Source organism: Gavia stellata, chromosome 16, assembly GCF_030936135.1.
Source record: "Gavia stellata isolate bGavSte3 chromosome 16, bGavSte3.hap2, whole genome shotgun sequence".
Classification (NCBI taxonomy): Eukaryota; Metazoa; Chordata; class Aves; order Gaviiformes; family Gaviidae; genus Gavia; species Gavia stellata.
The window spans coordinates 8,964,274-8,991,984 of record NC_082609.1 but is presented as its reverse complement, the minus strand read 5'-3'; the positions used below and the strand labels follow the sequence as shown (position 1 = coordinate 8,991,984).

The following is a 27,711-nucleotide window of genomic DNA, read 5'->3' as shown; positions in this document are numbered from 1 at the left end:
CCACCTTTTTTTTGCTTGTCTGATATACCTTGTTACGTAACATATTGCAATAAAATAAAACAAATCGAAAACAAAATAAAATCTTCCGCCTGTTGGGTGCATTAACGAGCACGCTCATTTCACACATGGAGAAAAAAAATTACCTTTTATGTTACCATAATTGCCTAAACCACAAATGCATTTTTCAGAAACAAAGGTTGGGCTGGTGTAAGTTTCTAATTACAGGTTGAAAGCTTCTAATTAAAAGGCATAAATTGGGAGAAACCCTTTCAACCAGAATTACAGAAGAGGCTGCTAAGATTGGGTATTATCTTGACGTACTGTCACCAAGCCAGGGAGGAGAAAAAGAAATAGAAACAAAGTGTTGCAGCTCTTCATCGAGGCCACTGACACCGCCTGCTACCTAATGTCTAACAAAGTGCTGCCATCAGGAACACAGAGGAGACGAACACATCAAAAGTAGGTCTGTGGGGCCACAGAATTTCAAAGCAACCCTGGGCCACTGGAGCAGGGAGAGGGACAGCTATACTGTAGCCTGAAGGTAACAGCTGAGGCTTAAAGGGCTTTTTCCTGAAGTTTATACTTGCTTCTGGATGGTGGCAGGAGGACAAAAGCCACCTGAGTTGGCCTAAAATTATAAAACCCGATGGAAAGATGGTACTTGAGTCAGCTAAAACTTGCTAGATTAACCCATAACATATTTGTTAACATAGACATTATATGGTGCTCTACTTTGGGGTGACTTTCATATGCAGTCAGTGGTTGACCACTGGGTCCATTTGGGCCAACTCTCCCTACTTTTATGGTTTGCTCTTCTGCTCTACTTTGGAAGAAGGTGGCATGATGCAAATTTTTTATCTTATTCTTCTGTTTTTCAGGGTGTTAAATAATCCTGCTGAACAGACCAGCATGTCAACACAAACAGAGAAATCACTTTCTTGTGATAACCCAACGTACTCAAATGAGAGGGTTACTGGCAGGGGTGCAGTGCTATGCAAATATTCCAGTCATTATCATCAGTACTTTGCATGCAGTCTTCTACATCAGAACTGCTTTACGAAGAGAAGAAATGTTGATGTAGATTTCCATTTTTAAATTCTTTTTGAAGTCTATCTGTCATGGGATTTTTACCTGCCATTTGGTCAAGCATAAAGGAAAAAGGTCAGGTAGATTAAAATCTCACGTGGACAGCACACAGGTTCAGCCTACAGTGCTTTCTGCAGTGATGATTTACTTTTTCTCTTTTCTGATCATTTATTCTATTCCTTCTAAAAAGATTAGACTTAATAGTAAATCACTGACAATGAGAAATATAGAGATAACAAAATTAAAAAGGATTTGAAATGGTAGAATAAAAAACCTGCTGGAAAAAAAGGTGTGTCTGTATGCATCATATACTTGGTGGTGATGTCCTTTGGAAACATGTACACACTTGCCTAAGTGGATTTGAAGAGCTTATTTAGCATGACAAATTGGCTACAACCTGATGGCTATTTCTGAAAACCCATTTATAGACCTTCAGACACTCATACTCCTGTGGCATATCCATTCATTGTACAGTCAATTTATAATGATTCCACCAAATTAAATCTTTATTAACAAACTTATTGACTCTGGCTTTGACTTTTTGTCCCCCCTTTTAATTAACTGCAGTAATGAGACAAGTAACATCCAATATAACAACTGACCAAACATTTTGTTTAAAACCTGCAGTTTATTTCAAGCAGCTTCACAAAAAATGAAGGCTGAATTGCTATTTGCTAAATGTCAATTTTCACACTCTGTTGAACCTTTTCTGAAGCTTGTCAACCACAAATCTGGAGTAATTTTTCCCCCTCTCATCAGACCTATATAGAGCATATAACAGATTTTCAGTTACTTTTCATTTTTATGCAGAAGATGTACCATTTGCTGTCCCAAGTATACTTCACAAAATGGTAAATATGCATAAATTGTAAAACTAAAGGGATGCATATGCTGAAGTTGTGGCCTCTTTCACAGTCACAATTTACACCAGCAATACAGTTGTATGTCTGCATATGTAAGGCCACAGAAATGATCCAAACTCCTCAAATCCAGCCCATTATTATGCAATAATACTGCACCATCCTCTTTTCAAATGTGCTGGGCTCCTGCTCAGAGTTAGGGAGGTGTTTCACCTTCCAGACCACTTGTTCACAGCCTTGCTCCCTGATTAGAGGCACAATTCCTATTTCCAGCTGCAATTCCCTGCTCTGCTGCCCGGCAGACACAAAGCAGCCTCACTTAATCACAAGCGTGCACGCACTTGTACAAGCAACTACGACCACGCAACTATGACCATACGTACAGAGATGTAGGACTTGGCTCCAGTGAGAATAAATAACCTTTTACAGGGTCAAAACCACTGTCAGTCACTAAACTTTTCCCACACTTATTACTACTTGCTAAAGCTGGGGTAGCAAAGAGGGATGGCAAAAGATGCTGTCTAGGTCAGGAGACTTCCACTGAATGGGGCGATAACCAGTGTCTAGTCTGGTTTCTGGCATAAACCAGCCTGGAAGTCAGTTGCTCACTCCTGTATCAAACCTAGCTGAACTGAAACCCGCCCTTTAACAAGACAGCCAATTTTTAATAAGTATCCATGGATATGAGATTCCTCTACATCCCTCCGTTATAGTACTGCTTCGTAACCTATTTTGACAAGTTGGAAAATTTTCCTGTGTGCAACTTACAACATGCAATAGAGAACACAAATAAGTGAAAAAGGAACACGTCTTCTCTGGAGGAACACCAAGACAAAGCCAAGGAAGGGGCAAGACTGCTGAGGACAGAGACTGGGAGAGGGGCCCAGTGCTCCTCCATGTGACCGGTGGCCATTTCGGCACTGAGGAGTTTGGCAGAGCAACGGGAGAGATGGGGAGTATTTGAAGAAGTTAGTGTCAAAGCTCTTTGATAGTCTAGAACCGAAAATCTTAAAGCTATTTGAGATTTCCGACTAATTTCTTGCTTTCAAATATGGAAAGGAAAATAGGTTGGGAAACAGTGCAAAGAAGAAAATTAAGGGATTGTGTGGGTGGGTGGAGGGAGAAAGGGAGCAGAGAGAGCAAGAGATCGGGAAACAAAAAAAAAACCCAACTTGCTGAAAAAGAGAGTATAGAGATGTCTCCAAAGGGACTACTTTAATTCTGGGAATAGGATGTTTTGCAAATTCTTAGCATCAATTTATCTTCAGCTAAAAAGGAAACTGTTTTCTGTTTATCTTTTGCATATAATAACTCCTGGGTAAAACATGTGTTTTAAGGTAAGGATTAGCAATCTTTCAAGAGAGATATACTAGATCGTATCTTTCTTAACTAAAAGAGAGGCTGAGGCTGATGGTGGCAATTCACCGTGTGCTGGGAGATGACCATACTGGCATGAAACCACCTCTGTGGAGGGTGGCAATATCCCTGTCCTGCTCCACCTGGAACTGGTGGGAACTGGGAGCTGTGAAGCACTGCTGCTCACAGGTGCCAGTCTCAAGGAGCTGTGATCCCTTCTCTTGGCTCTGCTTAGGCTATCTGATATATGCCACTGTGCTATCTCTGGCATCCATGATGTAGGTTGTTGACCTTGTTTGTTTTAAGGTATAGAAATCTGTTCTCTGGCTCCTTGGGTTAACCACAGCATTATGAGAAAATGTTCAACATTGCTTGACTTCCAAGAGGTTCCTTCCATCTTTCCTCAGGCAAGTCTGCATTATGACTGTAATAATCTAATCTCCCTTATATGACTTTTTAGAAGATAACAAAGAGATGACTACAGCTGCTAATGGAAGAGATTGAAACGAAATGGATTAAAAAAAAATGAACTGATGTCAGAAAAGCCTCCATACCACTCAGTGGCATAACCACTTCCTAGAACAGGTTTTTAGCTGGGAATTTAATTTCATTTTACTCTATTTTATTTTGATTTTAAAAAGAGAGGCAGGCAGGTAGGAGGACTGGCTTTGTGGCTGAAGCACTGGAATTCAATTTCCAGCCCTGTGATGAACTGCCTTTGTGACCATGTGCGAGCGCATTCAACGCTCCCTGGGTTTATTGCAGTAGAGCAGTGGTGGGGATGGCTCAGCACAGCCCAGGAAGGGTAATTTTCCCCAACACAGCAAAGTGATACAGGCGACTCTTTGCCGCTGATTTCTCCTAGTACCCAAGCCAAGTCATCTAAAAACTGTCTCATAGCAGACTGCCACCTCCACTGCAGAGCATAGCCCTGAGCCATTACCTCCACAAGGAACTTCACCAGATGGTCTCGTGCAGTGGGAATGCCCCCATGTACACAGAGGTAAGTAACCCCACTGACCTCCCAAATACTGCCTTTAAAAGGACTCAATAGAGTTACCTTGGAAACACAACATAGGAAAGGAAATTGGACCTTAAAATCAACCTTAATTCTTCCTTTGTATGGCCAAACAAAATAATAATGAAGAAACATCGCAAAAGAAAAAAAATAACTGTGGTTATTTTACGGTCTTCGAAACAAAAAACAATCAAAGCTGCAAGGTATAATTTTTTTTCCTGGAATTCCTTGCTTTTTCTGAATTGCCTGCACCCTCATGGTATCTCTCAGCGTTCATGTTAACACTATCTATTGATTGCCTGCTTGGTAGGCAGCAGGAGGGAAAATAAAAACAGGCAAGAACTTGACTCTGTTTAAGTTCCTCCCATGCACGTGGAATCTGGACAATTTTCTGTGCATGGCCACCACTGCTAAAACCTTCCCAGTGAAAATTACTCCCATGGTCTTCATCTGTGTCAGTAACCAAAGCCTCCACTGAGCCAGGCAGGGTGGGAGTTAGGGTATGTTTCTTCCCTTCTCTTTAAAATGCTGGTGTGTTTCTGTTCTTTGAAGCAAAAGGTATGAGAGATGTCATGATTTCCACCATTCAAAGCTGCCACTCTGACAGGTTTCCAAATGTCACCTGCTCCCCATAGACAGAGAAGTGCCACGTGCTAAGGCTGGCCCGTCACACCCCTAGCACGGGGAACGCCAAAATTCAGCATTCCTTGTAACATCCCCATGTCCCAGCAGCCAGGAGTGGTTAATTCCAGATCCAGAATAGTGAATCCAGTCATCACTTTGTGGTCCCAAGGAAATGAGGACATTTGTGTCACGGTCATGCACCATGCTGAGGAGCCACGTTCAACACTGGACCTTCCAGTCCAAACCAGTCCAACTACCCACTTGCTAATGTTATCCAGCATCACTGCTGGGATAAAACACTGGAATGAGCCAACCTGACACCGAATATCAAACCTGCCATATAGAGCTCAGGGAAATCTACATATCTGTATCACAGAAATACAGTAGAAAATTTCCTTCAGAGACATTTCCTCAGTGCGGAGCAGGCACTCGAACCTGGTTACCTCCTGTCCCTCCTTTCCAAGAGGTGTAAGTAATATTCTCAACATTAATGACTCACTGATTTTCCCAATGTTTCCTTTCATTTTTCACCATCAGACATCAAGGTTGCCCAGATATCAAAATACAACTTTTCAAGTTGGATCCAAACATTGACCAAGACTTGGCTGCAATTTAGGAAGGTGAAGAACCAACAACCCCAAACCCATGGCTGTGCATCAACGTGCCAGGGAAGTGTTTAATACTGCGAGCCCAAAGCTTCAAAATGGAAACTTTGGTGTTTTATGAGCTGCTGTTCTACAAAACATTCTCATGTCCATGCAACATCCCAGTTTGTTGTGGCAGTGAATATTTGTTTTTCAAAGCAATTTAGAAGTGGTGGAGAGGCAATGGCCTGGGAGTCAGTCTGGGTTTTCTCCTGCCTCAGTGCCTGCACTGCCGCACACCGTCAGAGCGGTCGTGCTGTGCCCGGTCTCCTTTTGTCTTTTCTTGTTTGCTCGGGACACAGTTAGGTGCAAGGACTATCTCTTTCACTGTCTACAGAGCATTATGCACCGTAAGAACTCGTTTCATCTACAGCGTTTAAGAACTAATCCTATGCAAGAAAATATTAGTGAAACATGCTCTGGTTACCCAAACTCAATTAGCTGTGAATTGGAAGGGAATATATTTAAAATAACAGGACCATTAAAAAAGAATGGAGATTTGTAAAGCTGTTTACATGCCTGCCAGCTGTGTTTGAAATTCTGGTGTTGCATCTTTCTGTGCCCATTGCATGTGAAGGAGGTAACTGTATCGTATCTTCACGCGGTATCTGTTGCTGGATCTTCTGGTCTAAACGATTTTCATTTGTACATGACATACCACATTGACGCTCAAGGGAAGGAACCTATTTCATCCCCAGTCTCAGTAGAACATGGACAATGGGATCATGAGTCCCATCACACAGGTCTGTCAATAGAACCTGACTTTGGCATAAACAGAAGGGGAGAGGGGGACAGCTGCCTCTTACAAAACGTGGAAATTGCCACTGAATTACTTTTCTATTCCTCAGATATTATTAAGTTCACTGCAGTTCTTCCCTCCATCTTACTGTAATGATTCCCACAGTCCTCTTTTTTCCTGTGTACTGCTATAGAGCAAGTCACCAGGTATAAACAACATTTGCTGTTACCCTAAAAAAGAACATTTGCAATTTTTAGTTCATAGGTGATGACAGTAACGGAGTACCCAGGGCAAAACCACTGAAACCACGCAACCCCCCAAACCAGTATAAACATACTCTGCCACTTCAAAAGAGTTCAAACAACTCCACCCCAAGCAGCATTTGTGGTGGACGAGGTAGGACCTGCTTTCCTGCAGCCTGTGGAGAGCAGAGCTCCTCTGAGCTCCTCCACAGGAATGCCTGCCCGGGGCTGCAGGGCACGGCCGGGTCTGGCAGGGCGCAGGGGATGCAGGGTCAAAGCTGGGGGCAGGTTTTATCCAGCGATGCTGACTACACTCCTGGTATGCTTCTACAGATGGCAGTATATGGAGTATCTTTATCTCCTCTAAAGGGTATCTTTTATAAAGCAGTCACATCCTGACAGTCATGCTGCTTTAACTTTACTGCTCTAGTTAGAGGTATAATGTGGGGAGAGCTTAAAGAGATATAACTGGACAGGCCTGTTTTAATTGTTCCCACTAGACCTGTGCTCTGTGACCTTGGACATCCAGAGAGCCATAAATATGAGCTCTGATTGCTGTTCCCATAGTGACTGGCAGGAAGAACACACTGGAGGGTGGACTAGGACCGCTTCAAGCAGGCAAGCAGCAACTGGAAATGATTAAGTTCAGAAGCTCTGGGGACACTAATGTCACTGCAGGCCAGCCAACCTGGAAGATAAACATTGCTGGGCACTGCGAAAATGATTTTTCTATTTGCTTTCCACTGAGAGAGTGAACTAGGCTACACTATAGGCACTAGGCTTGGCAAATGAGACCACGAACTCTTCTGAGGCAAATTTACCAGTCCTTTCTGCTGCTGGAGATGTCAAAGCTACTGTCACGTTTGTGCTGTGCACACTTACTGTTGAGGAGCAGGAACACCAGCCCTTGAGCTCAGTTAGACCTGCAGAGCAGGCACGGCTGATGCACAGAGAGCATTTCTACCTGGAGCAACACACAACGTGGGAGGATAATCCTCCCATGCAAAGCTGCCAGGTACCTGGGCTGTCCCTCTTCCAGTGCCAAAGCCAGCGTGGTTACTGCTACAGTGCTCTGCATTGTGCACTGAGGGCTGTCACAGGGCTGGGTGTGGAAATTGGAGACCTTTGGCATCCCACTCCAAAAGAGTAAGGACCTGGTGGATACGCTCGGGGAGAGGAATGCAGCGTGTCCTGCGACTGTGACATCCAGCTCTCGCTCTCACTGTGCTCTGTGCTGTGAATACAGAAATAGCATTGAAATAGCTCTAAACTCTCCTATTTCAATATAAGAAATGGCAGGGTTTCAGGAAGAAAGTAGAGACACATGGTAGTGGCCTGAGAATATATAAAAGCAGCTCAGGAATATTTATATTAGCAGAGTGCACAGCAGGAAATCTGAGCTGTGGTAATGGCAAAGCTGCCAGCGTATTTCTGAGTGACTTGCTCAAAAGCATGGCGTGGTGTGCTCGCTGGCTGCCCATCCACATGCAGCTTCATTAACTCCCCAGCAATCAGGGCCTTACACATCACAGAAGAATGGAATTTACACATGGTCAAATCTAGCATCGTCCATAGATCACTCAAAGTTATAACCCTGAAAAACGCAACAGCCTCACCGTCTCCATGAGTATATTAAGGTTTGGAACGGAAAATAGCTGTTCTACCATCCAGGATAAATCAGTAATTTTTCAGATGGAAAGTAACACTGAAGCTATCTGTCTATACGCTTGTACACTATCCAAAGTCTCCAATTCACATATATTAAACTCTTTAGACTTTGGTCTTGTGGTAATCTTAATGCCAAAAGAAAACAGATAAGCCAATAAAAGAAGTACAAGGCATCACTTTTCCCTTACTACAGACAGCATTTTTACATATGCACACAGGTGTGTTAAAAACACATGGTAATTCTGACATGTTTTGAAATCAAGATTACATGGTCTTTCATGAGAAGAAGTTTAGTGGCACCCCACAGGGACACATGGTAGTATTCTCATGCAATAACTGATCATCCTGGTCTCTTCTTTGTGTCTCCAGCCTTTCACTGAAAGTAGATCCCATCATTTTTCAAGCTGTTGAGTCAGATTTGCAAAGTCTGCACATTCTTATAGTGGCCACAGGCACTTAAAGCATCAGCTTTTTTTTTTCTAAGTTTGGTTCCGCCTTTTTTTTTTTTTTAACCAAGTAGAAAATGCCAAAATTGTCCAACATTCTTTTTTAAAATGACCAGCTCGTGACGCCCTGATACTTACACAGTCTGGGCCATCATACTCTGAAAAATCAAGCATTATAAAAAATGAATCTCTCAAATTAGGTGCTCAAATGTCGTAAGTTACTTTTGGAAATATTGACTAATAATAATTATTTCCTGCTCTGCTTCACTGTTAATCTCTCTTTCAGAAAGTGCACTTCCTGAACTCTAGAAAATGACATTTTTAAGAAGAATTTTGCATTTTTCTGACCACAGCAAACCATATGGATAGTGGCTGATGGGTCCTGATGGATAACACACATATTAGCAGCTTCCCAGAATACTTATCTCTGAAAGGAAGGAAGATCTGCAGAAGTGGCCTGGATAGCTCCATAAATCAATGCCAAACTGTTCATTCCTGACAGCTACTAAAAATTAAGAGATGGTCAATTTTAAGGATTGATCCTACAAAACTCTTGTCATCATTCTTTCAAAAGAGCCATAATCTCCACGTGGGGAGGGAGCAAAAGAACCATTATATCCAAGTATTTGGTGGCTCTGTCAAAATTTCAGCCTAGCTCTTGGAAGCTAGTAGGTAAAAGTGCATCCCAAGATGTTTCTTCTGTTGATATATTTTTTTTTCTGGAAATTTAAATATAAAAAGCATTTAATTTGTTATGGGATAATTTGGTCACACTGGTAGGTTAGCCAGTGTGTAACCAGCCATAACCTGGACTAGGAATGCCAGTCATGAAGGAAATAGTATGCACTCAGAAACAGAGAACTGGCATCCAGCTAGAGGAAAGCTTCCTCAAAGAGATGCTTATGAAATCAACCTTCACTTTGGTATCTCACAGACATTTTGACATTCTGCGTGAGTCAGAGAAACACTTTTACTGTGTATCTGAGCACCTTTGCCGGCAGAACTCCCATTGCATTGACACTGATTCCCCTTTCAAGTCACATCAGTTCACAGGTATGATGCAACATCATTGAAAATGTGCATGTATTTATTAGAGGTTACAGCATAAAATATGCAGGCACCTTGAAATATATTTCAGACTGTGATGGAAGGCAGAGTGACTGAATATATGTCAGAGCTTTATGATGAACTCTAAAGTGTCTTCATTTAAGAGGCAGCATCCTTTTTTATAGCATCCTTTATTGCTTGATTTATTCTTTCTATCTGTAACTAACCTCTGGACTCATAGATTTAGAATCCTGGTGTGATGTTGCTTGAATGCCATGCGCTTCAGAGCTCTGCAAAATGTTCTGACAAAGTCATTGCTTGGTCCTCTCTCACTGTTCAGAACAATGCCAAGGGATGAAGAGATTAAATGACACCCCACTGCTCAACTGAGAAACCCATAAAATCAACATATTTAGTGGGTGTTTTAGAAAATTTGTCACATGCTAAGCAGGAAGGAGCAGGAAAGGACTAGGAGAGATTGAGTGTTCCATTTTCCACTCTCTTTAGCTGTATTGCCTTTGATGTTTTCAGTAAGACCTTTTTTTGCAAAGAAACAGGCATGAACCGATGGTGGGGATGAGGAACTGAGCCTAAGTAAATGACAAATTACTCTCTTCTTGATACATTCGATTTGATCCCACATAGCAAAAACTGAGCATTTATGGAAGTATGCAGGGCATACATGGGCCAAGTCCCACGCTAAGGCAGCTACCAGATCCCAGGGCTGAATTCAGGACCCAGGTTGTTTCCAGATGTGCAGCTCATGCAGAAACACATACAGTGTGTTTACAAGAAGACCTCATTATCTTGAAGCGAATTATACAGAAGTGATCAAGGGACATAACGTGCTGTGTAAGGGCATCATTACCTCATGACTTCATACGAGAACTTTTTTTTTGAATAAAGGCAAAGCATTGCCTACAGGATTTAGCCTATTAATACTAACACCAAAACTGCATCAGTAATCCCACATTACCAAAGTTTCTGTACTTCAAGAAGTATTGATGAATTAAGCCAATGCCTGCAGTATGATATACACCTAAAGGTTTGGATTTGGCGAGGGGCAGAAATGCATTGCCCATATCTCCTGGCACCGTACAGTTGGGACTGGCTTTTTCCACTGTGCTCCCAGCACAGTTCCTTCTGCCCCGTGGGAAAAATAATTGATTATCTGGTACTGAGAGGTTTGGAGGCTTTAGATAGAAATGAACAGCAATTATGAAGGACTTAATTTTTGTACCCTAAAAGGCTCTGTCAAAAATGCCATTTGTAATTAATTAGAAGTGTATAAACCAGATAAAAGCCTGTTAAAGTCAAGTAGTTGACTTGACCCAGGGAACTGTGGGTTTCAACCACTGGCTGAAAGCTCGGGACCTTTTCACAAGTTTCTCTGTGCTTTCCAGGTGATCCTTCTGGCAGCACTTGAGTTTTCAAAATGAAATTTTTCAGGTTTATAAAAAAACTTCCATTTTTAGACAGAGCTCCTCAGCTGATTCTTGTAAGATATCCTGTTTTTCTAAAGAGACTTTTATTGCAATATGAATTTATTACAAACCATTTCACATGCACACATTTTCAATCATACCTTGTGGGTCACAAGAGAGAGAATTTAATTTCAGAAACCTTAGGAAGCAATAATAATCTTTAACCTCTGGCATTGCGCAAGAAGATACTGCATATTTTCTGTCAAAATGAACAGCTCTAATAACCTTCCATTAATATCCATTTATATTTATTATTCCTTCGTTAAAGTTAAGACACCAAATCCTTAATAAAAAAAATTAAATTGACATTTTACTTTACTTCTTTCTCTGTCTTTTAGAATGTTAATACTTAAGAAAGTGGACAGGACATGACATATTTTTATCACTACCATGCAGTTCATCACTAGCAACACAAACCCTTTGTGTCTTGCTTTTTGCCCTTATTATATCAAATATAAGCAGATTTTGACTGAGTTCACTGGCAGGGAACATCTCCTTACAGCAGCACATCCCGTCATTATCCAGCCCTCTCAGCTGTTCGCAAACTCACCAGGAGGCCATTTCCCCTCTGCTTTACTACCTCTTTTATGATCCTTGATGGCCTAAGTTTTGGGTTTTTTTGGTTTACTTTCTTGCTTGATTCCCCCATGTCACTTTACAACGTGCCCTCAGCCAGCCTTCCCACAACCATCCTTAATGACATGAAACCAGTCAAAGAGGGAGAGAATGCATTTTTCTTTCTGTATTGTGAAAAGCAAGAGATAACTCATGAACCAAGGTCAACTCAACCTGAGAAACAGAGAATTGCAGCTGAGTTTCAGCTGGCGAAACAGCTGCCAGGAGGGTCCCAAAAGCCCGACAGCCATTCGTGTTAGCCTAACCTGGTGGAAAGCTCCTCTCCTTCTGCAGCTACTGCCCACACCCTGGGAGATTTGCTCCATCTCTCTAGAGACCCAAGCTGTATTTCTGAACTTGTTTTTCAGGCTTTCTTGGAGCCACTCACCTGCTTTTTGGCTATTACTGCATTGAAATCACATTTCTGCTTCCTCATCTCCTGCATGGCCCCGTAGCCACATGACACCGTGTGAAACACACACTTAAAAGTTTGGCTTCTTCTATCCAAGGACACATTGTCCTTGTGCAGCTGAAGTGAAACACGGCATTATTTTACTTGCCAGCAAAGCCGTGTGTAGGTACTGAGGTATGTATTTATAGCAGCCACCTCTGCTGATGGATGAAATGGTGGCTGCCACTTTGCCTTTCAAACCAGCCATGTGCCACCTTTAATACGGTGCTTTCACATGTTTGGCTTCAAAAAAACGCTGCTTTTTTCAGCGAGTCATACCAATGCCAACTCAGCTGGGAACCAGAGCAGGAGACAGGCAACTTCAGAAGTATCAGCAGAATCTGGAAATGAGGCGGCAAAGTCCGTGGGCGCTCAACTTTACTAAGATGGAGAAAAGAAAGAGGAACCACCTGCCAACTTCTGCCTGTGCTGCCGGCATGAGTAGTTTCTGCATTTCCACTTCCTCCCTTCACGGGACATGAGCGTGCACAAGGTCCAAGATGGGTCACCAACCATCTCCAGTCCAACGTTGCTGAGCCAACTCACTGCTGAGCCCAGAAAGCGCACGGCAGCACGCAGCTAGTGCTCACACACCAAGACCAGGGGAGCAATTATGGGTTGTGCAGGGGTCCCCAAAGAGGGACACAGGTTTGACTGCCGAGTCATATTTAGAAAGGGGTTCTCATTAGCCACGTGCTGCCTCCATGCCGAGAGGCAGCGCTGAGTCCAAACACCTTTCGAGAGCAGGGAATGACATTCCTTTAGTATGAACTCAGCAACGCTATTTGGTTGGAAATTATTACTATTCAACACAGCCAGAGGTGCCACAATAACCCACGGGATAAATCCATACTGCAAAATACACTTGAGGAGTAGAGCAGCATCAGCCACCGCACATTAAAAAGGTAAAATCAATTCAAGTCATGAGGAAATGACATAGCTACTCCTGTTTGGCCTAGAGAAAACAACTCTATTCCACACGAAACATAAATTCAGAATAAAGATTCTGTAGGCGCAGTGAATATTTATGATTTCTCTTAATAAGTATACAAAATACTGCTTTCAAAAGAAAGCATCCTATTACAGTTATGGACACATTTTTCTCCTCTCTTTAATAGGATTATGCAACAGCTATTGATTCCTGACTACAGTCTGAAGTACAATTAGTGTATTCGTAAAAGCGTCCTTTTTAATCACAGTGGACGTGTATAGCTCAACATACCTCACTCACACTAACTAATAAGCATTATTGTCTTGATACAGCCAAACCCTCCGGCATCAGCAGACGGCAGTAGGAAACAAAACGCTGAGGAACTCCTCACTTGGGCAGGAAAGCGTCTCAACTGTCGTTCCCTATTTTGTACCAGGTTAATGAGAAGTCTGTGTTAAACACTCGGTTTTTAAGGAAGCTGGTTTGTTAACTGCTGCCCTTCAGCAAGCGAAACCCCAGCTGTGGTTCCCGTGCTGGGCTCTGCACGGCTGCGGGCGCAGGGAGCTCTGTTTGCCAGAGGGCTCCCAGGCTCGCGTGTGAAGTCTCAGCGGGGAGAGAGTCCTTCCTTAAAAGCAGGTACTGACTGCTGAGTAAGGCAAAGATTTTTATTTTGCCTGCTTTGCTCTTCACTTCGGGTTTTAGAAATGTGAGATACACAGCTGGAGAGAAGTATAAAGGGATAGAGGGAAATACTAAAGAAAACGATGTATTTTTCTACCCAAAAGCAAACATGGTGCTCAGTGGATTACATTCCTCTCATTTCTTTAAGATAAGAACAGTGTTCAAAGGAAAATCTCCTTCTCTTCCGAGCTATTCGGTCATTTTGAACATGATTACATCCTAAATAGCACAGTATTTGCAAAGGATTGGGATCACAGTGATAAGTGGGTAAGGTGCTTTCCTTGCCACCTTTCTATTTACTTCTGTATTTCATGCTCAATATCCTTGGTACAAATAGCTCTATCTCAACTACAAATATTACGATAAAACAATAGTTTCTGAGCCTCTCACAGAGCATTACAGATGCTGCATCCCAGACCAGCACACCAACTGATTCAGGGTGCAGCCTCTCCCAGCTACCCTACATAACAGCAGCACCAGCCAGACTCTGCTGCAAGGCAAACACATTGCCCAGCTTGCACCGAAACAAACGCTGGTTTGTGGGCCCTTCTCTCTGGGTAGTTGTCTAATTATTGCTTTTAGGACACTTATGGCTGCAGTTAGTCAATAACCTGCAGATCTTATTACGGTTGACACCCCGAAAATGGTCCTTAGAGCCTGCAGACCAGGTATTCCTCCCAGGGCACAAGCAGTAAGGTATGTCACTCTGGAACACGGTAGTCCTCCTTAATCATTATCTAAATGAAAGGCAACATTTTCTATAAACATCTGCGTTCTAGAGGCTAAAGGGTATTTTCATCATTTTCTCTAAGACCTTCCAAAAAATACCACCTAAGGGAGCAGACTTACCTATGAGACAGATACATCATGTTAGATGTGTCACCACATCCTTTTAATCAGTGCATAGTCAATATTCTGTATTGTATGAATAACTAATTAGTTTCGCAACTTATTTCCACAGATGTCATTGTGAAATCTATCTGAGGAATGTCATCTGCACTTGAGAGAAGGACAAGCATTGTAATTAAGTATTAAGCCATTTCACCACTGTGAGTCTGCCATGGAGTGTGAAATGGCTATAATTCACATTTTTAAGACCTCGCATTTATTAGCATCTATTTTCTACTCAAGGTTAGCGGTGTGCTACACAGAGAGTTAAAAAAAGCAAAAAAAGCTCACATTTTTGTTATTCAAATGGATATACGTGCATGACTGACTGTACAGATTGGTCACACCGATAGGGTTTCTCTCAAGTCCCAGAGGACTTCTGGCTTGTACACCTTTGTGAACGGCACTCGAAGGTTAGATGAATGCTCTGATTATGGAGCAAGTGACATTCTGCTGTTGAAAGCTAATGACAACCCTGGGCGCAATGCACCTAGGCAGGATACAGATCTTGTATACAAGAAAGATATTCAATCTGAGATAACAGTCAGGATTGATGATTAATATCTCCCAGAAAAAGACTTTGTTTGCATTAGGAAACCCCTACACAATAAATGGAGAGAGAGAATAATGAACCAGGCTGTTGCATTTTATTCAGGACCCAGGAAAAGTTAAACTGGTCCCTGTCTGGAGCCATTGCTTCAGTGGCAATTATGCTGTTTAATTATATGCAGAAGAAGAGGAGTCTTGTGTATCCTCCCACCAACCACCAAAAGAGAGGGATATTTCCACTGCTCTCTCTCCCATAGGCTATGCCATTTGGCAGCAATTTCCTTTAGAAATCTGCCCTTTACTTCCCTATTCCCACTCCTGTTTTCACTGAAGGGCCACGAAGCTCTGGTGGAGTATGCACGCTCTTGCACCCACACGTCCCTGCAGCACAGGGGACACGAGTGCATCTGGGAAGAGCCACGGACCCCAGTGCAGGCTGCTCAACCACCAATTCCAACTGCTTTGTCTTTTTTCCCTAGTTTAAGCCTATCTCATTTTTCACTTCGGCAATATATTGTGCTCAAAAGACTTTCATGCCAAGCTCCCTTTCCTGCCAAGCTCGCTTTCACCGTCCATTAGCCCTCTTTGAAGAGGATCTGTCTGTCTATGGACAGATGCTATTAGCAGCACTGTGAATAGGGCAGGTCTATGATTTACCCAGCCAGGACAGATCAGCAAAGCTCTCTCAACGCCTCTGCCATTTCCCAGGCGTGTGCCTCCTGAGCAGCTCATCCCCGTCTAAGCTTCGCCTGCTAAAAACAGGGAAGAAAAGGACACCAAGAGCTAAATCCCCCCTTTCTGGTGGCGGCTGTGAAAGAGATGAAGGCCATGAAGAGAAGATTTGCTGGGGTAAGGAAAGGGAACAGCAACCCCCCTCTCCTCTTCTTTGAAACAGAAATACTTTAACAGAAGGAAAGCCTCAGCAATCACCTGCCTCCTTAACTCCAAGCCAATGGTTTAAAGAGATCTTAATACACTGCCTACAAGAAGCCTATGGAAAGACTATCTCTGATTTGGGAGGGCTGTGGCTTGTCTTCTATAATAGATGAACAGGCAGCAGCTTTGAAGGGATGTCAACAGGAGGAAAGGGCAAAGCAAAGTGGCCATGGCTGTGAATTCAATGCAAATTCTGCTCTGAGAAAGTCTCATCCAACAGCAAGCATTGTGAAATCAGTGCAAATTCTGCTCTGAGAAAGCCTCATCCAACAGCAAGCACTTCAGGAAGCCTTAGCTGTCATGGGAAAATTGTTAGATCAGATGTAGATTAGAAAATGGAGAGTGATGAGGACCTCTGCCATTCAAAGGAAACTCATCAGAGTCCACTTAAATTAGCTTGAAGTTTAGAAACTAGGAACCTGTTCTCTCATTTTAGTTGTACACTAATAGGTATGTATTGACTTTAGCGAAGATAGTTATATAAATACAACCCATCTGTGTCATATGAAAATAGCTGTATTCATTACAATGTGGAAAGAAAAGCTCATCCCAAGGCAAAAGTCTGTTGTCTTTTAAGCTGGTAGGACTACCGAAATTATTGGGATTGCACTAGTATAACAAAGAAAAGAATTGCATCCTTTCAGGTAAATCAATTGGAAAATAACACCAGCTAGATACAAGGCTACATTGACCATTTTCCCTTGCTGAAACCTCCCAGGAAACCCCAAGTGTTTCCTGTAAATTAAACAGTGTTTCAGTATCACACACTAGTCTTTATAAACGACTTCCATTTCCCACCAATTACTTCCTCTTTCATACCATTCATTTTTGCATTTCCTCTAATTTTTGTTCTCTTAATCTTTATTAATGTAATGGGTTTTAGACAGAAACATTATTTGTGTTCATACTTATTGAAAATGTCTCTGCTGCCTTGTGAAACACAGCTGAGAGAAACCTTAATTCGATAAGAATTATTGTTTTGCAGAATGAGTATTGTTACATTAGCTGAGCACTGTATTTAAATTGCTTTTTGTTACAATGGGTCTCACTTGGACTATTTGGATAGTTCAGTATAGTACATGGTAAGGTAGAATTGCACTAATAAAATCAAGCTGCAAGTACATTTCATCTGCCATTTGGTACTTTCAGTGCTTCATAATTAACTTTGGTCAAAAATTACCACTTCAAGCTCAAGGGATTAATTCTCCTTTAACTATATTTGTGCATTACAGGAAAAACAGTCATTCCTTGGTTTCCTCGCCTTGGATGAGTGGTTTACTGCATGTTTAACCTACAATAATTGTAGATGAATTTGAGGTGTGTGCTTGCCCCTCATGGAGTGAATTTAGTGCTGTCTGATTTCTTTTTATTTAACTCTGGGAACAGAAATGCCCTAAACCAAGTTTCCATGCTCCGAGTGCCCCTGCCCAGCATGACCTAGACATTGGGGAGGTACTTACGCCAACTCTGAGCCCAGGGACTGGGATGGATGCTATAACACAGCGCCCATCTGGCATACACCCTCCCAGCTTCCAGCACTTAGCAGTTTAACAACGTCCTCCTGATATTTTTTCTTATATTGGATCACCCACTTTTTAATCCCCTCCCCTCAAAATATTACCCTTCTTCTTTACTCATTTGCTAGTCCAGCCTTCATCCCTCACCTCGGAAGAGTGCTGATCTTGTGTTTGTCAGAAAACTTCTGTTAGCCTCCCTTGGCATATATTTGCCTTTTGGAAGAAGATAAACAGAGAAAGGCAGGTGATTCCTGCCAGTCTCAAGGAGAGGGTCTCAGGACAGGCTCTTGCCAAGTTACTTGGGTGCTACTAAAATAATCCAGTGAGAAAAGGTCATCTTGAATTCAACTTTCATACATAGGCAATCACATTACCATATGTTAAAGACACCAACCTGCATTAAAAAGAGTCAATGCGGATGAGTACAAATATTTCAATGTCCAAACAAATCTCCCAAGTCCTCCCCCTAAACTATCTTGGGATGATACTGAATGGCAATGTTAAACATTCCAAGAATTTGAAAATAATTTTAATTTGTTTGCTTTCCTTTTTACTGTTTTTGACCAGTTTAGAACCCAATGAACAACCACCAAAACTTTCAAGAGTCTAAAATTACTTTCGGTAAGTAAAAACATGGAAATGTTCACAGAAGTAAATCAAATACTTTTTTAACCATCTCTAGTTCTTAGGTCATTATTAAAGAATATTCTAGATCCCAAATAGGAAACATGAACCATTAATAACACCCTGCACTGAACAAGTCATTTATGAGCTCTGGCATTCCTACTACAACTGATACTGAATAGGATTGTTTTGGGACACGAGTCTGTCTGCAGGACGGGAGAGCACCTCCTGAGAAGACTCAGCAGTAAAGTCCAGACCTGGCTCAAACAAGCACCAAACCAATTCTTGCAGCCGTGTGATGGGCTTAGCATGTAAGGAAAAAGCTGCGCACATATTGCCACCTGAATTTTCTCCATCTAAACCATTGCAGACAAAAGTGTTTTAAAAAGAGCACTCAGAGGACCACACCTTGTCTGTTCTCCAGGATGATGACCGCCTTGTAGAGCAGCTGGTTACTAATAAATGAATTAGGCTACAGGAACTGAAGACTGTTCGTCGGCTAAACGGGGACAGAAAATCTGTCAAGAACGTGTGTGCTGTCGCTTGAAGCGTGTCAGTCTTCATGACACATGGGCATGACTGAAGGCCTTTGGGAGATGGGAGGAAAAGAAGGAAAGAAACAGAGATGACTGGCGCGATGGCGTACTGCCTATCTTGCAGGGGAAATCAGTCTGTTAAAGAGAGGAGGAAGGGAAAGAAGACGTACAGATGGTCTGACTCCCAGTGGTGACAGGAGCAGTTGGTCCCCTCTCCTTCCGATAGTGACAGTCGCTGCCACCTTATTTTGAAGTCTCCTAACGAAAAAGTGGGAGTCAGTATGGTACTGAAAAGAGCAAATGGGTAAATCACGTAACTAATCGTAACCATTTGGTCTAGGAAGAGTGATGGAGGTTGGTGGTGCCTGGAGACAGCCTGCAATAGCTGAATGTGCACTTTCCCACCCCGAGAACTTCAGCCTAAGGAGGAAAGAAAGTTTGCACTATTTATTACAGAAAAAAGTCTTTCAGAGTCAAGCCAGCTACTGAGTGCATGTTTACAATGCTGCTTTCCTAGCAATGTATGACAGCTCGGGACCCATAGGCTGCCATCTCATTCAGTCTCATTTCACTGCGGCATCTTTTTAAATAGGCCAAAAGGACACCTTATGCACACACACTGCTATCAAAATAGGAAGGTACCAAAAAATGTCCCCCCAGAGCAAGATTATTGTCTCTATTAACTCTGTACTGCACCCAAAAGGCACCATTTTACCTAAGAAGCAGCCAGTGCTCCAAGATGTAGAGAGATATGGATGGTTCTTGGTTTGGGGAGGAATAGAGCATTTGCTCTTGGGAAACCTTGCTTTCTCTGCACAGTCCTACCACTGGCTCTTTTCTTCTCAGGGTGGTGGAAAAAACATTTATTTTTGCCAAGATAAAATTTTCAGAAACACACAAAATGTTTTAGGAACCTGTGGGACTTTCTTTCCCAAATAAATCCCATTCAATGGTTTCCCCTAAAAAAAAAAAAAAAAAAAACCCACCAGATTTTTACAGGATTTTTTTCATCCAGTCCACTAATTTCAAAGGAAGTCAGTTATCTAACAGCTCTCCACATAAAAAAAGTGAAATAACAACATGAATTTAAAGCAGATCAAATATAATGAATCAACCCCTCGCATGGATACCACCATTAATTCATTTCAATTTCATTTAGCTTAATTCTCTTTGGAACAGAAGCATACTCAATCAGATTAAGGCCATATAAATTCACATTTGTCCTCTCTAATATGACACCCTACACTTATTTGGATTGAATTGCCCTCCCATGTTTAGAAAAGTCCTAAGTAACCACAAACTTGGACCTAAATCTTGCATCTCTTTTGCCCTACTGAAAACAGGACCTGGTTTTGTAAGTTAGGTGCTACTGGATATTTTAACCATGATCTTGCTTTCTTTTTTTTTTCTCCCTTGCTGAAAATATCAGCAAACATGGGCTGTGCCAGAAAGCCTTTGTCACCTGAACATCACCTACAACTCCACCCACCCGCTGCCTGCTTCGCTTGCTTGCTCTGCCCCAAGAAACGGAGGGTACGTGTGCTCTGCACCACCGCACCCTGCCCTCCTGGGGCTCCTTCCACCGCAGCGGACCCTGGAGCTGCCCTGGCAGCTGCATGTCAGGCTGAGCAAAGACCCTGTTTCCTCTTTTCTTAACGGAAGTATACCAAGATTGGGAAAACCACAAGGCAGGATTAAAGTCACTCCATGGAGAAAGAGAACAAATTTTCCTAACAAAGTGAATCACACCACCACTGCACTTATTGTCTGACATACAACTCCCAGAGTCAGATAGAGTGTTTCCAGAGAGAAACTGAAAGAGAGCGATAGACCCAAGGGAAGGCAGCCAGGATATTCTTCATCTTCCACGGTGATCTAGCTGGGCCATAACTATCCCCAGTATCAGAACAGAGAGAGTTAATGAGGGGTCCTCTCCCATCTCGGTGCACCCGCAGGAAACCTGCAGCACTCCTGCACGACTTCAGCTGTCTGAAGATTGCTTCATCCCCAGCAGTTTCCAGGAAAAGAGGGTTTGCAACCCAAGACCTAAGGACAAGATGTCCTTCTGGAGATTTTTTCACCTTTTCCCTCGCTCTCTTTTTCTAAGGAAGGATAATTAGAGCACTGATGGCAAAGCCCAACAGCCCTCTTGGTCAGAAGATATCAGGAGATTCAGTCAATAATTTATTAGGCCATATGATTAGTCTCTTTTCAGAGACTAGGCATCCAAACTAACCTGTAGTGCCACACTTTTTTCTTAAAAAAAAAAAAAATAATGCCCAGCATTAGCTTGAGGGCAAAGCTGGTTCTCAGGAGCTGTGCTATTTATTCCCTCACGATATATTGCTGTCAGCAAGTGGCATCTCTGTGAGTGTCAGCAGTTACTTGCATGCACAGCTAGACCTTGTGTAGATCAGGGAGAGTTTGCATTTCTGGAAGACAGATAATGCTGGACAGCATTATCCTTTTGCCTGCTGCTACTCCCTGTGATTCAGCACGGACTGCAGCACCTCCCTGCACAACCAGGAAGAGATTTCTCTATTTTTTTTTCAAATGCTGAGCCCAGGGAACGCAGAGTATGTTACACAGGAGAAAAAATGCTTTCATGACCGATGATTGCCTGTAGCTCGGTCATATTACATGTAAACATGGCAGGTCCCTTCTCTTCCACAGCATCCTCTTGGTGATGCCTTCCAAGTGAACCCCCAAGCTCTTGTGCAAAAGCAGAAATGATGCCCAGCAGTATGCACAACTCCAACAAGGCGCCACTGAGTTACCGTTAAACCATATTCCAAAGTTTACCTTAGTTCCTTGAAGGGGTCTGCCCTGACATTGGGAGTTTCTATAGATTTAGGGAACACTGTGCCTTCTGCTCCTGAAATCACAAAACAAAACAGAAGACAAATTGTAAACATTATAAGCTGTTATCCGGGGAGTGATTGTCAAATCATACCTAGGTGCAATTTAACCCATTGCCTGACCCCATTTCTCTCTTGCGCACATCCCTTCTGTCCCCAGGAAAAGCCAGACCTTGATCATCTGAAACTGGTTGCCTTGATTACAACTGGGAGTTGCCTATAAACTGCACTTCTGGCTGTAAAAGCAGCTGCTTGCACCCTGACTGTGGGAAGTGTTTGCTGACTCAGCTGATGCAGGGAGCTTGGAAAAGATATGCCTTTGGTAGCCAGGCGTCTAATCCAGCTACATCCCTCACTAATGAACCTGGATGCATGTAATGAAGTTATTTCTTTTGCTGGGCTCTGAGAGATACTCAAAGGAGAAAACCCAATTTTGGGTCGATCACTGCAAACGTCTCTCAGGTCAGGCTGTGCTCCTGCCTGGGGAAAAGGAGGGAGGTGTCCACCCGATGAAATGCAGTACAGGCAGGCAGCAGGCTCTGCTCTAGTCCCAGCCCAGCCACCGGTTTGACGTGTGACCCAGAAGTCATTTAACTTCTGCTCATTTCCCCCTTCTCTTAGAGACGGTGGAGAAGACAGCACTATCCCCATTTGTTAAGTGTTTTTAGATCGTGAGCTGTAAATGGCTAGGCAATATGTACAGCTTTCCTAAGTTTCAGGCCACTGCAATCCTCTTATGTGACCACCTGCAGAGCCCACTTGGGCCATTTCACCCAGCCATCCCTGCATCGGGTCCGTATTTGTGACAGAGCCATGCTGTGTCTTGCTAGAAAGATGTGCTCTCCCAGTATCATTGTTTTAAGCCAAAGGCAGCCCATGCCATCCTCTGGTAAGCCTTTCTGCTAATTGTTGTGCGTCTAATGTGAATTGGTCTCACTTCAGCTTTCAGCCTCTAAAGCTCCTCGTGTCATCGCGTGCCAGCCAATCGTCCCTGCATGAGCAGACCCTCCACCTTCTGTAGGTAGTTATTGACGGTGACCCAACCACCCCCACCTTCTCTGAAAAGTTACAGCTTTCTGAATCTTTCACTGATAAGCATATTTTCTGGACTTCTCATTGCTCTTTTCTGAACCCATTCCGCTTTTAAAATACTCTGTTGGGGCACAGGAGTCCCCAAGTGCTGCCACTGATGCTCTGTGCTGCAGAACGTCACTTTCTCGCTCCCGTTGAAACTTCCAATTAAAACACAGCTAAAAATGGTATTAACTGCCTTACACACAGCAGTGCACTAGAAATGAATGTTCATGTTCTCTAACATACAGGTACCTACCCGGTGAGCAAGTACGACCCCTATTCCTAAATCTAGACCTGTGGTCTTGTGTTCAGACGCATTGTGAAAAATTAGTCATTCAGTATCTGTAGTCATCACAGCAATTTCAGTGTCAGCATGCAAATGGCACCAGTGGCATTTTTTTATTTCCTTAGATTTTCTTTGATAAAGCCATTGGTGCTAACTACAGATCCTGATGAGACCTTTTATATCTACTGTTTGAGATCTCTCTTGACACGTGCTATTATAATTGTTACCTACATGCTGTCTAGAAGTCACCGCTATAGAATAAAAAATGTTCTGAGATGATGCAAAACATGTTAATACAACATCCTTCTGTAACTTCTGCTATAAGTGAGAAACACCTGTGGCTTCAATAAGACTACACTTTCTTTGCACTGAAATAAATTAACTAAGCTGTCCCACTGTGTTAAAAAAAAATCAGAATGAAAATAAGCACTCTAACATTTATGAAAAAAACCCAACTCCTTTTTAACCTAGAGAAAAACAAAGTCATCTCAAAGATGATAAAAGCTGTCTAAAGTTCGAAGTTTTATACTTGGGAATTGAAATTGATCCTATGGCACAATACAGATATTTAGCTCTTAACTTTACTATAAGCCTTCATCGTTACAAGTTGTCAAAAGCAGCTGTAACTTGCCAGCCATGAAGGTTATTATTATCAGATCTGTCCTCTCTCAACAGTTTCCAAATGATTTAAGTCTCTGCTTATCCACACAATTGCCTTGGCTATTAGCTTTGCAATGAAACTTAGCGGCTTGCACATATCTGCATAATAAAACAATGACTTTCGAGGGGAGGAAGATGAGGAAGTGCATCTGGAGAGGTGCACATAGATATTCTTGTACCCCTTCCACCTGTATTGCTTAAATGGTGACTTTATGCTGGTAATTTTAATTCATTTTTACAGACTTTAAGTCAGCTACTTAAGCTCTGCAAAGCCCAAAATAACTATCTGCACGTAACCAGAAATGCCTGCAGAATAAGGAGAAACCTTAGCATATTTCTAATGACTTGGGGGTTTCCAGGCTTTCATTATTTAATTTAAATGAAGGAAGCAACTCTGGAAACAAAGCCAGTGAAGACTCCAATGCAGTCATTTCAGGAAGGCTGAAAATAAAAAAGCCTGCTATTCCTTTCCTCCATCTCCTTGTTTTCCTTTCCCTACACACAGTTCTTAAACCCTCTTTTCCTGTCTTCTTTATTCCCAGATCCATGGAAGAGTCCCTTATGCACTGGGAACAGGAATGAGATTTCCAAATCCTCCTGTTTCTCTCCTTTGATATGAATTAGAAGTGAATGCTACCTGCCTTGATAAGGCTTCCTGCCTTGACAATATCATTTCTTACTATTCTGTTTGAAGAACACAAGGTCTCCCAAAGGGTCACCTGTCCCTGTCACTGAGTAGGACATCAGCCACGAGGGGATGCTGAGGGACCAGGACTGAGACATCCCTCCCTTGACTCTGGCTGTCAGTAGCTGAGGGATTCCTTGAGCTGGCCCTGTCATCCAGCCACTGGAGAGACACTGATAAGCTTTCTCACCTAATGATAATTATATGTGTCCCCATTTCTGTAGCAGGGGGCTCACAGATGAATTCAATACTCTGGAGAAGTTCTTCCTTTGGTTTCAACCTGCTGCCTGATGATTTCACTGGATGCTTGTTCTGCTTTGGACTGTGAAAAGCAGGAAATAACCATCCTCTTCTCTTTGTGCTACTGGAAATTTATATACCTCAAATATACCCGCTCTCACTAGCCCTCTCTCTTCCACGCTGAAGAGTCTTGGTCTCTGCCTGGGGGATCAGCAGCTCCCGCAGTGCCTCCCGATGGAAACAACTGCCTTGGACAGATTCAACTACACTGGACATTTGTGTCAAAGTCTGTCTCTTGGCCACTATTGAAGTTCCCAGCCAGGCTGTGATAGCATCAATGTTGGACTGCGTTGAAAGTGAAGCTGTTAGGCTGGGAGAAGTGACCTCATTTAGTGGTTTTACTAAAGGCTTTGGCAAAAAAGAGAAGGAAAGTTTGAGGGAAATGTGCTGTTGACACTGAATTGGGATATTCTGGCTCTGCAGAGGAGGCCAGGAATGTCATGGAGAAAGAAATGTTTGACCTTAGGGAGTGGAAGAAGAGAAAGAGGGTGAAATTTAAAAAGATGAAGTTCAAGGTCATGTGCTTAGAAAGTAGTAAGAATTTCTGCTCCATGTTGGGACGACCCCTGGATGGGAATGCCCCTGGATAAAAACTGAGTGCTACTCATGATTCATGGCAGAGGGACAGGGCCAAAGGGAAGACAAACATGATATTGAACTGAAAGGCAAGAGACAAGTCTAACAGGAACATAAAAAAATCTCATTATTTTAAGAATCATCAGTGAATCCTTGAACTATTGTGTAGACCCCCGCTCATCCCCAGTGAGGAAAGTGTACAGAGAGGAAATATTGTCATGACTGCAGGAACAGAAAAAATCTGTCCTACAAAAGAAGACTGGAAGGACTTGGCGTTTTAGCTTAGCAGCATGATGGTTAAGGAAGGATATGAATGCTGTGTATAAATACATTAGGAGGACAAATGACATGAAGGAAAAAGAACTACTGGCTATAGGCCAATGTTGGCATGAGAGCAAGTGGCAATAAACTGGTCCCAAATATATTTGGGAAGAAAAGTAGATGTTTTCTAGCCAAAAAAGGAGCAAAAATGGGAACAGCTTTTCAGTTAGATTAGATGGGAAAGCCAATCTAACAGATTTGACAAATTCGCGACTATAAGATGTGGGTTCTCAAAACCAGGGACAAGATATGCAAGACCAGAAGGTGCCTTCTAGTCTTGCACTCCCCCAGTCTTATTTTCACTGTTCTCCACCTGAGGAATGATGGGTTTTGGCAAATGGTATTAATGCATAGCTCCAACAGTTCAAGACTTAGCTGCTACAATCTCCCTTCTCAATCAAAGCTACTATACCCCTCTTCTCCCTTTACTGAGTATAAAGCAAAAGTAAATTAGATTTATTATTGTGCAAATAGCTTCTGCTTCCTGAATTATCTGTTATTAAAACATTTGCTATCCACCATGAAAAAATGCATAATATAAAATTTCTATTTCACTGCAAAGTACTGAAGATACTTTTTTTCATCTTATGAGACTCTCTGCTGCTGCTAAGGGTAACTTACCTGCAAACAGCCAAAGACAGTTAGGAGAAAACAATCATATAACTTGTATTTAAAAATACTATACTGTACATCCCTAGGCAATAAATTATTCTTTCTCACAGTATTATATCAGAGCGACTTCTATTAAAAGCCATACCTACTGATTCCCTCTTCTGACACTGTGTAATTTACCACCGATAAATGTTCATAAACAGTTTGACTGAAAAATCCATAAAGCCATTTCAGCTTTATTTTAAGTTCCATTTAATGTCCCTCAAAAACGATTTCATCAATGTGTTTCCATTAGCTGGTTCTCTGCCCAATAACTTAATTCCACACAATCAGTCAGGAACTTATAAAGCGTATGACAGGATCTACCTAAAGTGTTTTGAATCACCATAAAGATTCACTCAAAAAGTGGGGTTTTTTTCCCCCCTTCTAGTGCATAAGGTGTGGGGACACAAATGTCAAAGACCCCTATATGTGTTCACTTCATGCAAGAACAAAAATCAAGAGTCCTCTGGCAAGGGAACATTTACGGTTCGATTTCAGGGTTTGGGGATTTTTTTTTTTTTTTTTCCTTTCTCTTCTTTCGAGACTCAGAATAAAGACTGCATGAGAACAGGTCTGCCAAATAAGAGTTTGCATTTTCTCTGGCACTAGTGGATTCTTAGAAGCCTGCTGCCACATCCAGGAGACAAGCCTGGTCGCAGTTTGGACCACTGCAAGCGAGTTGCTGGAGCGACATCCAGCTTCGGGACCTCCTCTCACCTCCCTCTTCCCATTCTGCACCCGCCACAGAAGCCTCCAGTGCCACTGGCCTGTTGCATCTTCTGAACAGCTCCCGCTCTTGCACAGGAAGACACTGTTCTCTCTTGCTGCAGAGCACGTGCCTGGCACAACAAGCTGCCCTCACTGTTTCCAACATGGGAGCAACAAGAAGAGCCAGTGGGCTGAGCTTTTGGCAGTCGTCTTGCTCTACAACATGAATCCAAAACATAGCATAAAACCGGAAGGTTTTTTATCCCAGTTTCGCATTGAAACAAAGCAGAAGCATCATGTTCTGTATGTGCACGTTGATCTGCCAGTCTCCTGTTGAAAAGCACCTTTTGAAGCATTAGCCCTCTTCATCCAAACCTGGAGTTGGCTGATCAATCTCATGAGCTTTGTGAGAAAAGACTGGGAGGTTACTAACACCCCACCAAGGCAAAGGCTCTGGTGTGAGCTCAACGCTGGCTGCATGCCAGCAATTCCGTAGGGCAGAGAGGAGTTACAAATGCCCCAAGAAGGGAGCAAATCTCAGCTGGAACATGCATCTTCTTAACCAGCAATAAATCCAACCAGAGGGAAGTGCGCATCAACAGTTCAGCTTTCCAGGCTGCCTCTTGCTTTCCCTGTGTGCGGCAAAA

General features: G+C 42.6%; 1 protein-coding gene across 1 annotated transcript in view; it reads right to left on the bottom strand.

The window, feature by feature from the left end:
- SGCD (sarcoglycan delta) overlaps nt 1-27,711 on the bottom strand; it is a 214,463-nt gene that overhangs the window by 14,036 nt on the left and 172,716 nt on the right. Inside the window, exon 6 of the mRNA XM_059825134.1 lies at nt 21,745-21,817. Coding sequence (XP_059681117.1) covers nt 21,745-21,817 — 73 coding nt within the window. The remainder of the gene's footprint in view (nt 1-21,744; nt 21,818-27,711) is intronic.